Source organism: Sciurus vulgaris, assembly GCF_902686455.1.
Source record: "Sciurus vulgaris genome assembly, chromosome: 8".
NCBI classification, from domain to species: Eukaryota; Metazoa; Chordata; class Mammalia; order Rodentia; family Sciuridae; genus Sciurus; species Sciurus vulgaris.
Genome location: NC_136468.1, coordinates 146,627,833 through 146,641,590, shown reverse-complemented (window position 1 = coordinate 146,641,590; position 13,758 = coordinate 146,627,833). Strand labels below are relative to the sequence as shown.

Sequence of the window (13,758 nt, the reverse complement as noted above, 5' to 3'; positions counted from 1 at the left end):
ATATGACTGTTATATTGTAGATTTTCTTTTTTCTCTTTATTGAAAAATTTTAAGTTTTTATTTCTTTACTTTTCTTGCTCTCTTTTCCTTTTGTTTACCTGTTCCCTCAGAGTCTCTTTCTACCTTTTTTGCATGCTAACATCCAATTTCTTTTGATTACACTCTCACCCTTTCTATTATCTAGAACTTCTGTATATTCTTTTCTTATCCCATTAACAGCCACATTCTATATCCCTCTGCATCCTCTTTGTCCTCCATTTGAAACTGCAGACCTTATTGCAAATCTGTTTGTTTTACTGAAGATAATATTTGAACTCATTTTGTTTATTATGACAATTTTGTTATTGTCCTCATAGGGGCTATTTAGTCTAGGATTGCATAGTGTCTGATTTGGGCACTGCTAATACTGATCTCCCCTTAAAGAAAGGGTTTTGGAAACCTATAGGGCCACTATAAGCCTATAGGGGGAAATCTGTAATACCCCAGATCTGCACTGCTAGAGGGGAAGCTACGTGAACAACATGAAAAAAAAAGGAAAGAAAATGATCCAAACAAATCTAGATTCTATAGTAATAGAATCCAATGACAGTATGTTAGAAGAAATGTCAGAAAAGGACTTCAGATTATACATGATTAAGATGATTCGCGAAGCAAAGGATGAGATAAGAGAGCAAATGCAGGCAATGAATGATAATACCAATAAGCTGAAAGAGCACCTGCAGGAAGCAAAAAATCATTTCAAAAAAGAGAGATTCTCAAAAAAAAAAAAAACAAAAAACAAACAAACAAAAAAACGGAAATCCTTGAAATGAAGGAGACAATAAACCAAATAAAAAACTCAATGGAAAGCATCACCAAATGACTAGACCACTTGGAAGACAGAACTTCAGACAATGAAGACAAAATATTTAATCTTGAAAATAAAGTCGCCCAAACAGAGAAGATGGTAAGAAATCATGAACAGACTCTCCAAGAACTATGGGACATCATGAAAAGACCAAATTTAAGAATTATTGGGATTGAGGAAGGTACAGAGATATAAACCAAAGGAATGAACAACCTATTCAATGAAATAATATCAGAAAATTTCCCAAACCTGAAGAATGAAATGGAAAATCAAATACAAGAGGCTTACAGAACACCAAATGCACAGAATCACAACAGATCCACACCAAGGCACATTATAATGAAAAGGCCTAACATTCAAAATAAAGATAGGATTTTGAAGGCTGCGAGAGAAAAGCATCAGATTACATATGGAGGGAGACCAATACGGATAGCAGCCGACTTCTCAACCCAGACCCTAAAAGCTAGAAGGGCCTGGACCAACATATTTCAAGCTCTGAAAGAACATGCTTGCCAACCAAGAATCCTATACCCAGCAAAACTAACCTTCAGATTTGAAGATGAAATAAAATCCTTCCATGATAAACAAAAGTTAAAAGAATTTACAAATAGAAAGCCTGCACTACAGAATGTTCTCAACAAAATATTCCATGAGGAGGAAATGAAAAACAACAATGGAGGTCAGCAAAGGGAGGAACTACCTTAGAGAAAAACCACTCAAAGGAGAAACCAAGCCGACTTAAAAACCAAAAATAAGCCAAATGACTGGGAATACAAATCATTTCTCAATAATAACCCTGAACGTTAATGGCCTAAACTCATCAATCAAAAGACATAGACTGGCAGAATGGATTAAAAAGAAAGACCCAACAATATGCTGCCTGCAAGAGACTCATCTCATAGAAAAAGACATCCACAGACTAAAGGTGAAAGGATGGGAAAAAACTTACCACGCACATGGACTCAGTAAAAAAGCAGGGGTTTCCGTCCTTATATCGGATAAAGTGGACTTCAAGCCAAAGTTAGTCAGAAGGGATAAAGAAGGACATTTCATACTGCTTAAGGGAACCATAAATCAGGAAGACATAACGATAGTAAATATTTATGCCCCAAACAATGGTGCATCCCTGTACATCAAACAAATCCTTCTCAATTTCAAGAATCACATAGACCACAACACAATAATTCTGGGCGACTTTAACGCACCGCTGTCACCACTAGATAGATCTTCCAAACAAAATCCAACCAAAGAAACCATAGAACTCAATAACACAATCAATAACCTAGACTTAATAGACATATATAGAACATTCCATCCATCAACAAGCAGATACACTTTCTTCTCAGCAGCACATGGAACCTTCTCAAAAATAGACCATGTGTTATGCCACAAAGCAGTCCTTAGGAAATGCAAAAAAATAGAGATACTGCCTTGTGTTCTATCAGACCATAATGGACTGAGAGTAGAAATCAATGACAAAATAATAAAAGGAAATTACTCCAACACTTGGAGACTAAATAATATGCTATTGAATGAAACATGGATAACAAAAAACATCAGGGAGGAGATTAAAAAATTCTTAGAGGTCAATGAGAATGACGATACAACATATCAAAATCTCTGGGACACTATGAAAGCGGTACTAAGAGGAAAATTCATTGGATGGAACGCATTCCAGAAAAGAATGAAGAGTCAACAATTAAATGACCTAACATTACAGCTCAAAGCCCTAGAAAAAGAAGAACAGAATAACAGCAAAAGTAGTAGAAGACAGGAAATAATTAAAATCAGAGCTGAAATCAATGAAATTGAAACAAAAGAAACTATTCAAAAAATTGACAAAACAAGAAGTTGGTTCTTTGAGAAAGTAAACAAAATAGATAAACCCTTAGCCACACTAGCAAAGAGAAGGAGAGAGAAAACTCAAATTACTAAAATACATGATGCAAAAGGAAATATCATGACAGACACCACTGAGATACAGAACATAATGAGAAGCTACTTTGAAAATCTGTATTCCAACAAAATAGAAACTACTGAAGACATTGACAAATTTCTAGAGGCATATGCTCCTCCCAAACTGAACCAGGAGGACATACACGATTTAAACAGATCAATATCAAGCAATGAAATAGAAGAAGCCATTAAAAATCTACCATCCAAGAAAAGCCCAGGACCAGATGGATTCTCAGCCGAGTTCTACAAGACCTTCAAAGAACTCATTCCAATACTTCTCAAAGTATTCCAGGAAATAGAAAAGGAGGGTACCCTACCAAACTCATTCTATGAAGCTAATATCACCCTCATACCCAAACCAGGAAAAGACACATCAAGGAAAGAAAATTTTAGACCAATATCCTTGATGAATATAGATGCAAAGATCCCTAACAAAATATTGGCAAACCGTATCCAAAAACATATTAAGAAAATTGTGCACCATGATCAAGTGGGGTTCATTCCTGGAATGCAAGGATGGTTCAACATTCATAAATCAATAAACGTAATCCATCATGTCAATAGACTTAAGGATAAGAATCATATGTTTATTTCAATTGACGCAGAAAAAGCATTTGACAAAATACAACACCCCTTCATGCTGAAAACACTAAAAAAAATAGGGATAGTAGGAACATACCTGAACATTGTAAAGGCTATTTATGCTAAGCCCATGGCCAACATCATTCTTAATGGAGAAAAACTGAAACCATTCCCTTTAAAAACGGGAACAAGACAGGGATGTCCTCTTTCACTACTTCTATTCAACACTGTCCTCGAAACTCTAGCCAGAGCAATTAGGCAGACTAAAGAAATTAAATGGATACGAATAGGAAAAGAGGAACTTAGGCTGTCACTATTTGCGGATGACATGAGTCTATATTTAGAGGATCCAAAAACCTCCTCCAGAAAACTTCTAGACCTCATCAATGAATTCAGCAAAATAGCAGGCTATAAAATCAACACAGATAAATCTACAGCATTTTTATACGCAAGCGATGAAACAACTGAAAGAGAAATGAGGAAAACAACTCCATTTGCAATAGCCTCAAAAAAAAATAAAATACTTGGGCATCAATCTAACCAAAGAAGTAAAAGATCTCTACAATGAAAACTACAAAACATTGAAGAAAGAAATTGAGGAAGACCTTAGAAGATGGAAAGATCTCCCATGTTCTTGGATAGGCAGAATTAATATTGTCAAAATGGTCATACTACCAAAAGTGCTATACAGATTCAATGCAATTCCAATTAAAATCCCAATGATGTACCTTACAGAAATAGAGCAAGCGATCAAGAAATTCATCTGGAAGAATAAGAATAGCTAAAACAATCCTTAGCAGGAAGAATGAAGCAGGAGGTATCGCAATACCAGAACTTCAACTATACTACAAAGCAATAGTAACAAAAACGGCATGGTATTGGCACCAAAATAGACAGGTAGATCAATGGTACAGAATAGAGGACATGGACACAAACCCAAATAAATATAATTTTCTCATACTAGACAAAGGTGCCAAAAATATGCAATGGAGAAAAGATAGCCTCTTCAACAAATGGTGCTGGGAAAACTGGAAATCCATATGCAACAGAATGAAACTAAACCCCTATCTCTCACCCTGCACAAAACTCAACTCACAATGGATCAAGGACCTTGAAATCAGACCAGAGACCCTGCATCTTACAGAAGAAAAAGTAGGTCCAAATCTTCACCTTGTTGGCTTAGGATCAGACTTCCTTAACAGGACTCCCATAGCACAAGAAATAAAAGCAAGAATCAACAACTGGGATAGATTCAAACTAAAGAGCTTTCTCTCAGCAAAGGAAACTATCAGCAATGTGAGGAGAGAGCCTACAGAGTGGGAGAATATCTTTGCCACTCATACTTCAGATAGAGCACTAATTTCCAGAATCTATAAAGAACTCAAAAAACTCTACACCAAGAATACAAATAACCCAATCAACAAATGGGCTAAGGATATGAACAGATGCTTCACAGAAGAAGATGTACAAGCAATCAACAAACATATGAAAAAATGTTCACCATCTTTAGTAATAAGAGAAATGCAAATCAAAACTACACTAAGATTCCATCTCACCCCAATTAGGATGGCAATTATCAAGAATACAAGCAACAATAGGTATTGGCGAGGATGTGGGGAAAAAGGTACACTCATACATTGCTGGTGGGACTGCAAATTAGTGCAGCCACTGTGGAAAGCAGTGTGGAGATTCCTTAGAAAACTTGCAATGGACCCACCATTTGATGCATCTATCCCACTCCTCGGCCTATACCCAAAGGACTTAAAATCAGCATACTACAGAGATATAGCCACATCAATGTTCATAGCTGCTCAATTCACAATAGCCAGATTGTGGAACCAACCTAGATGTCCTTCAATTGATGAATGGATAAAGAAACTGTGGTATATATGTATACAATGGAATATTACTCAGTCATAAAGAATGATAAAATTATGGCATTTGCAGGCAAATGGATGAAATTGGAGAATATCATGCTAAGTGAGATAAGCCAATCTCAAAACACCAAAGGACAAATGATCTCGCTGATAAGCAGATGAAGACACATAATGGGGAATGAGGGGGCAAGAATGGAGGAAGGAACGACTGTATAGAGGGAAAAGAGGGGTGGGGGGAAGGAAAAAATAACAGAATGAATCAAACATCATTACCCTATGTAAATGTATGATTACGCAAATGGTATGCTGTTACTCCATGTACAAACAGAAACAACATATCCCATTTGTTTACAATAAAAATAAATTTAAAAAAAAGAATACTGTACCCAGCAAAGCCATCTTCAGAACTGAAGGAGAGAGAGACTTTTACAGACAAATAATACCTTAGGGAGTTCATCGGTACCAGGCCTGTCTTACAAAAAATGCTAATGGGAGTTCTTCAAGCTGAAAGAAAGAAACACTAATAAGTAGCACAAAATTTCTGAAAGTAGCTGAATGTTGTCTCTGCTACGTGGATGTGAATTCACAATAAGGGGAGGGGGCTAGGGAAGAATAGAGTTACTTTAGATTAAGTAGAGGGGAGTGAAGGGAGGGGAAGAGGCATGGCGGTAGGAAGGATAGTATAGCGAAATGGACATTATTACCTCATGTACATGTATGACTGCATGATCACTGTCATCCTACAATATGTACAATCAGAAAAATGAGAGATTATACTCTACGTATGATCTATCAAAATGTATAAATGCATTCTACTGTCATGTACGACTAAATAGAACAAATAAAATATTTTTTAAAAAGATTTCCCCCCCAAAAAACTCATTGGTAAAATAAGTACACAGTCAAATATAAAAAAACTCTAATGTTATAATAGTAGTATATAAATTACTTATATCTTTAGTGTGAAGATTAAAAGACAAAACTACTTTAAAATTACAATAATTTTTAAAGAATCTGTAATATAAAAAGATGCAAATTGTGACCATTCAAAATGTGCGGAGTGGAGTAAAAGTGTAGAGATTTTTTTGGATATGGGATCGAAGTTCATACCAATTTAAAATAACCCATTATAAATGTTTTTGTAAGCCTCACAGTAATCACAAAGCCTATAAAAACCTGTAGTAGGTACACAAAAATTTAAAAAATGAATAACAAGGAATCATAACATGCCAATAGAGAAAATAGCCTAACTGAAAAAAGATAATAAGAGAGAAAGAAAGGAACAAATGATCTACAAAATAGCTAGAAAACTATGAATAGAACAGCAGTAATAGCTGGCCTTTAGATAGGGAAAGTATACTCAATTTCCAGGTGGACCCAATGTAATCACAGGGGTCATTAAAAGTGCAAGAGAGAATTGAAAGAGGTAACCAGAGAGATGGCAGCAGGAGACAGATGCTGCCCGGTGCGGCTGGCTTAAAAGATGGAGAAAGAAGACCATCAGCCAAAACAAAGTGAGTGGCCTCTAAAAGCTGGAAAGGTAAGGAAACAGCCTCCACACAGCCTCCAGAATGGAAACAAGCCTGCCAACACTTTGTTTTTAGCACAGTGAAACCCATTTCAGACTTCTAATTTTCAGAAATGTAGCTTGTTTTGGTTTTGTCGCTGAGTTTTTGGTAATTTTTTACGGCAGCAATAGAAAATTAATATATAGACCTAAACTATAAAACTCTTAGAAGAAAATGAAGTAATTCTTTGTGACTATAGATTAGGCAATGTTTTTTTTTAAATATGGCACTAAAACCAGAAGCAATAAAAACATAGATAAATAAAAACTTTGATGCCACAAAGATACTACCCAGAAATGCAATGACAAGGAAAAAATATTTGCTAATTGCGTATATGATAAGGGACTAGTATTCAGAATACAAAAAAATTCTTCCCACTCAACAATAAAAAGAAAAAAAAAACAGTGAAGGATGTACATCCACAAGAAATTGATTTCTTTTAAAAACTATGGATAAATAGCAGAAAAATCAACAGGGAGCTGGAGGTGGTGAGAGGTAAGAAGGGGAAGGAGAGGTACTGGGGTCTGAATTAGATCAAGATATATTCCATGCTTGTATAACTATGTCAAAATGGATTCTACTGTCATGTATAACTAAAAAGAACCAAAAAAATAAAAAGACAATCAACTAGGAAAAATAAAAATTAACCAAGGGGCTGGGGCTGTAGCTCAGTGGTAGAACGCTTGCCCAGTATGGGTGAGGCACTGGGTTGGATCCTCAGCACCACATAAAAAGACATAAAAAATAAATAAAATTCATTATAAATAAAATAAAAGTTAAAATTCTTTTAAAAGAATTAACTAGGGACAATTAATCCAACATGGAAGAGTGTTGAAAGTGATGTCTGGATGATGAGATGCTAAAAATCAGTGAATTATATTGGACTATAGAAACAAAATCTGGACATTTCCTTAAAAAACTAAGTGGATATACTATATATTTCTTCCCAAGACAGACACAGCAGGTACTATGGCCGATTTTGCTCTCCTACATTCTTCATTCTCCATCCTGTCCTGTTTCTATAGTTCGTTCCCTATAATTTATATTTCTATTTAGATCTTTTATTGTGTGGGTGTGAGTGGTAGAGTTATGGAATTGTAATGGTCTAAAGCTGCAACTTCTAGGAACAGAATTATTTAATATTTTGTTCTTAAAAGCTGATTCATACAAATGAAATTGTTTCTTTGAAAAGTTGCTAATCCTAAAAGGATCATCGCCTTCATCCTGAAAATTTATTTTTCCATTTTACAAATTAGTTATAAAAAGCACACATTTCTAGATGGACTTCTGTCCTCAGCTATAGCAGCTATTCCAAGGTCAACTGGGCTGCCTCGTCCCACCTAAGCAGAGTGTTAATCCCCGCACTCTGCATTGGCTCTAACATTTGGGACAAATGACCAGAAGGGAGTCTCCTCTTATATCGGCCTTTTCCTAAAACATGCTGATATGAAAAATAAAACGTTATTGTCAAAACTGAACTTCACTGTGTGTGATATTCTTGAGATCCTGCTCATAAGAACATGATTACTTTGTTTCCTGGCTGCGTGGAATCTGTGGTTATATCTGTATGCCAGCAGCACTGTGACTTTCTCAGGGGACCCCAAAGGAAAAGGAGGTGGCCACGGGCACAAGGGAGGAGGAGGAGCACATTCCCCATGGCAACTTTTGTGAGCGGGAAGAAGGAATTAGAAGAAGGGAGGAGTGAGCAGTTACGATGAAAATGAGAAAGGGAGCCACAGGCACTGATATCAGAAACCTCCCAAGACATCCTGAGTTTCCCACATCTTCAGAAATGCAGAATATCTCAGTGTTTAAAAAAAAAAAAATTAAGCCCAACGTGAGCTGTGCATGTGTGCCCCATGAGCAGACACACAGTATGTTTGTGTTCCCAAGAGGATGGGTCAGGAAAGACAGTCCCCCAGACAGAGCGGGTGGCCGGTAGTGTGTAGGAAGAGGGCTCTTCCTTCAAACACATCTGTGTTGTCTGCATTACTTTAAACGAAACTGATTAGCTTAAACAAAAAGAAAAATAATAAAGGAGAAAGAAAAGGTAGTTCCAAAAACCTAAAGAAATTTGCAAAGGTCCAGAAAAGTTTTGTTCCTGCAGAGAGACCACAGTCAACAGGAACCGGAACAGGGGAGTGGCTCTGCTGGAGGCCAGCAGCCGGCTGGAGATGGACTGCTCACGCTCCCTGCCATCCTACCTGAGCTCTGGGGAGCTGGAGAAATAAGACTGAAGTCTTGGGGGGCCCCACAGCCCCATTAATCTAAATCTCAGGCTGATCAGAGACAGCCTACAGAGACCTCTGCTCAAGTAAGGTCAAACGCCTAGACGTCTCCCTAGCACTGTCCTCGTCCCTCTGCATCATCCAGGGTAGACACCCGTGGGGCTTCACTGTGTTAGGTACTTTATGTGCCATAGGTTGCTCCCAAACCTTCCAGAGGCATAAGAGCACAGGAACAAAGGAAAAAGGACAAACCCTAGGAAATGATTTTCTGAAAGTAGCAGATGGAAGAAGAAGGGGGGATAAAAACCCTCCTCTTCCTTCTCTGAGTAAATGATAATATTTTTATGCCTCCCAGATGGTGCCTCCCTGGAAAATCGGCAGCAGCAAAGGCAGATTCCTTGGGACAGGCTGGTGCTTTGCAAAGCAGGCTCCACTTTCGTCACACCTGTCACTTTTCTCGCCAGGGTGTGGGGAGCCCAGAAGGGCATCAACCCAGTAGAGGGAGGAGAGGTGAGGCAAGAGGGGAAGGGAAGGAACTGGAGGGAGCCGGAGAGGAGAGGAAAGAGGGGAGGCAGAAGAGGGTGGGAAAGGAACGCGAAAGGAAGAGAGGGGACGTGAAGGCGGAGACGGAGGAAGACAAGGGGAGAGAGGGAGGAAGAGATTGTGAGTCTCACTCAAAACAGCACCCTATGCAACAAACTATGCCTGGAATTTCCTGCCCGTTGAGCAGCAGTATTGAACCCAGATGTAGCGTTCAAGTTCCTGTTCATCACATGCCCTACCAGAGCTCTTAGCTTAGGCAGGATCTTTCTGGTGGGGCATTCTCCAGACACACGTACAACGCTCCCGTTTTCCCATACCCCACAAGCACTGGGGAATTAAGGCGCATCATGCTTACCAAGGGGTAGGCAGAGGCGCTCTCATCCTTTTGAAACAAGGAGTCCTCTGTGCTGGTGGACACCAGCGACTCCTTAGAGACCCCTTCTTGTTCTTCTTTGTCACTAAGGCCATATGACACTCTCTTTTCATGTGTCCTTTCATCCCGTTCTGCTTCTGAGGCTACCTGTTTTGGTGATAAGTCTTCTTCTGCGTCTTGGGAAGCCTCTCCAGGTTCCTCCTCAAGCTCTTCTGAGAACTGCCAATCCGTCTCATTAATCTCAGTACCAATTTGCTCCAAATCCAGAAATGCATACCGTGAGCTGAGTTTTCTTAAAAGCTCATTTGTTTCAGAATTGTCTGATTGTAATGAAGACTTATCTCCCTGGGTTTCCTTTAATAAGAAATAAAAGAAGATTGAGATTCTAAACACAGTACCTACTGCCACATTCTACCACTTATTGTCCCTTTCTATGCTTGATCAGACAGTCTTGGTGTTAGCTTTACCTTAGAATTATGAAATGTTTTTAAAGGGAGACTGGCACATTTTGTACTTCGAAATGAATCATGGGTGAGTCTGGCTTTATTCTTGGCCTACTACCAGGCCAACAACAGTAAAATTATTCAAGTGTCCCTGGTGGTCTCCAAAAGACTGCTAGTCACAGAGTTGTTTATTTGGGGTCAGGGTTGAGTTGTCCCCTTGCTAGGAACAGGCTGGGGAAACGTACACCACTGCTACTGCACTGACTCTGTTCTAAAAGCCCACTTCCGCTAACCACTAATGCCCTTTAAAAGTCAATTGAGGGCACACCTCCTCCAGGGAACCTGTCCTGACCATCCTCCAAACTGGGTTAAATTGACTTTTTTTTTTTTTTCTTCTTAATCTCCTGTGCATCTCTTAGTCCCTGTGCCTCCATGTTGCTTTATAATGTTCAGTTACCGGTCTGCCTCCCAACACACCCTAGAGCTCCTTAATTGAATGGATTGTGTCTTATTTGGTTTTGTATCCCCATAGCCTGCCATAAACTGAGCATTCAATTAATGATTCTGAATGAATGGAGGAATGGATTACAATTACTACTTACCAGGATAGTTCCTGAAATAGACGACCGAGAACTAGAAAGATCTTTCTCCGAAGTGATTATGGACGTTTCTTGGGGCAGCACTATGACTTCTTTCTGGACTCTTGCAGCCTCTTCTTCAGTTTTTCCAAACTTGTCCTCAGTTTCTTTTATGACAGGCTCTTCCTCTTCCTCATCCTGGTCTTCCCCCTCTTCTTCCTCTTCCTCCCCTTTATCGCCCTTCTCTTCTGTTTCTTTTCTCTGTTCCTTCTCCTTATCCCTTTCCTCCTCCTCCTTTTCTTCCTCTTCCTCCTCCTCTAACTCTTCCCCTTCCTCCTCCTCCTCCTCCTCCTCTAGCTCGTCTCCCTCCTCCTCCTCTAACTCTTCCCCTTCCTCCTCCTCTTCCTCCTCCTCTAGCTCGTCTCCCTCCTCCTCCTCTAGCTCTTCCCCTTCCTCTTCCTCCTCTAGCTCTTCTCCTTCCTCCTCCTCCTCCTCTAGCTCTTCCCCTTCCTCTTCCTCCTCTAGCTCTTCTCCTTCCTCCTCCTCCTCCTCTATCTCTTCCACTTCCTCCTCCTGAGATTCTCTCTGTACTAATGTGTCATCTTCTTTTGATTTTTGCTGCATATTTTCTACTTCTTTATAATTTGAATTGTATTCTTCCTCCACTTCTGTTTCTCCACTTTCTTCTGTTTCTTCCAAGACATTTTCTTCTGCATCTGACATTCTTCTCTGTAGAGTTTCCTCTAGAGAGATTTTTGATCATAATAATCAGCGAGCCCCATTTTGATTCCTGGGTGCACTAACTTATTGATGAAATGCGTAATACCAACTCTGGATCCTTTCTACAGGAATAAGAGGAATGTTCTATTTTTTGTGGTACTGGGGATGGAAGCCAGGGTGCTCTACTACTGAGCTATATCGGATACCTAGCCCTTTGGTTTTGAGGTGGGGGAAGTGGGTGGGTACCAGGGATCTAACCCAGGGGTGCTTAACCACTGAACCACATACCCAGCCCTCTTTTTTTACATTTTAAATTTAGAGACAGGGTCTTGCTAAGTTGCTGAGGGCCTTGCTAGTTTGCTGAGGTTGGTTTTGAACTCATGATCCTACTGCTTCAGTTCCCCAGGCTGCTGGGATTATAGGCGTGGGCCAAAATGCCCAGCTCCCTAGTAGCCTATATTTTTAAAGAATTGAGACAGGGTTCCACTGAGTTGTCCGGGTTGGCCTGGAATTGCAGTCCTCCTGTTTCATACTCCCAAGTAGCTGGGATTGCAGGTGCATGCCACCATGCCCAGCAAGAATGTCATATTCTTGGGAAAGCCTGGACTGAATCTTTTTTTTTTTTTTAACTTTTATTTATTTTTCATTAACTTGTTGACAGTGATAATTAAAAAATTTTTTTCATACCTGTATATAGGGTAATAATGTCTGTCTCAATCTACCGTCCTTCCCATCCCCAACCGCCCCACCCCACCCCTCCCTCTGTACAACTCAAAATTCCTTCATTCTTCCCTACCCACCCCCCACTATGGATCAGCATTAGCTTATCAGAGAAAACATTCGGCCTTTGGTTTTGGGGGATTGGCTTATTTCACTTAGCATGATTTTCTCCAGTTCCATTCATTTACCTGCAAATGCCTAGCCTGAATCTTAACACTATTGATCCCTTGGCCTCTCATCTTTCTAGGAAGAAGCTTAGAGCCTTCTAACTTATTTAAAATATATTCATATTCTCACAGGCAGCAAAATGCATAACCTGAGCATTAGCAACAACTCCAAGGACAGGAATAAGAAAACAAGCAGTGTAGCTTAGTGGTTAAAGCATGGGTTTTGCAGTCAAAGCCTTGCATTGAATCCCATTTCTCCATCTCACTCACCCCATGACCTTAGGCAAGTCACTTTACCTCTTGGGGTCTAAATTTGCTTACAGGTCAAATCAAAATGATGACACAAAATTCTGGGGTCGTGAAGATTTGATAACATACCAAGTGCTCATCCCAGTTCCCGCACACAGCGCAGGGCAAAAATGGTCACGGTTATTATGGGGATAAAAGCAATCCTAATTTTGCAAAGAAATGAGCAGCCCCTGGGGAGCGACCCAGACTGCTGGGCATCTCGGCCCGCCTGGGGATGGTGGCAGGCGAGTGGGCCTGTGGGGCGGAGCCCAGTGCCGCAGCCTCCTGCGCCCCCAGCCACCCGGACTCACAGCGCGCGCCCACCTGGTTCCTCAAAAAACCGGGGTCCTCCTGCCGCCTGGAGCCCTCAGCGGGTTTTTGAACTTTCAGCGGCCACCAGGCACCTTCTTTACCAGCTCCCTAGTTACGGTTGCCACCCAAGCTCCATCCCCATGGCAACGACCGCCGCCTGCTGGGGCATCTGACCGTAAAGCAAGGGGTCAGGACCATGGTCACGTGCTCAGAAAGCCGCTGCGAGCCGGGCCGCGCGCCCCCTACCGGCCGCTGCGGTAGTGGCTCTTACTCTTGCTCTTTGACCCTCCGGCACTCTCCCTGGATCTTCCCATGGTGTCATCCCCTGAGACACTGCCACGACCAACACTGCCAAGTCTGACTTTCCGAAGGCTTGACATGATTACGTGAGGTGCTATGAACTATGTGATAAAACTCCTCTTGCCAAAAGATCTATCCTGCCTGCCTGCTGGCTGGGGCACTGCACGCACACAGAATTTTGACTGGCTGGGATTGAATATTATGCAGGTTGCACGATCTTGTTGTGTTTATCATAAAGAAATTCTGCAAAACAAGT

The 13,758-nt window shown here is 40.4% G+C and overlaps 1 protein-coding gene across 3 annotated transcripts in view; it reads right to left on the bottom strand.

The window, feature by feature from the left end:
* The window catches only part of CFAP251 (cilia and flagella associated protein 251), a 73,338-nt gene extending 59,981 nt beyond the window's left edge, over positions 1 to 13,357 (bottom strand). The window contains exons 1-3 of one of the 3 annotated variants that reach the window (XM_079151015.1): positions 13,215 to 13,357; positions 11,020 to 11,738; positions 9,957 to 10,328 (exon numbers count right to left, since the gene is read on the bottom strand). In XM_079151015.1, coding sequence (XP_079007141.1) covers positions 9,957 to 10,328; positions 11,020 to 11,718 — 1,071 coding nt within the window. In that variant the 5' untranslated portion in view covers positions 11,719 to 11,738; positions 13,215 to 13,357. Of the gene's footprint in view, positions 1 to 9,956; positions 10,329 to 11,019; positions 11,739 to 12,980; positions 13,026 to 13,201 lie in introns of those variants that run through there. The other 2 variants (XM_079151016.1, XM_079151017.1) reach the window with 2 other exon arrangements.
* Between the last annotated feature and the right edge of the window lie 401 nt (positions 13,358 to 13,758).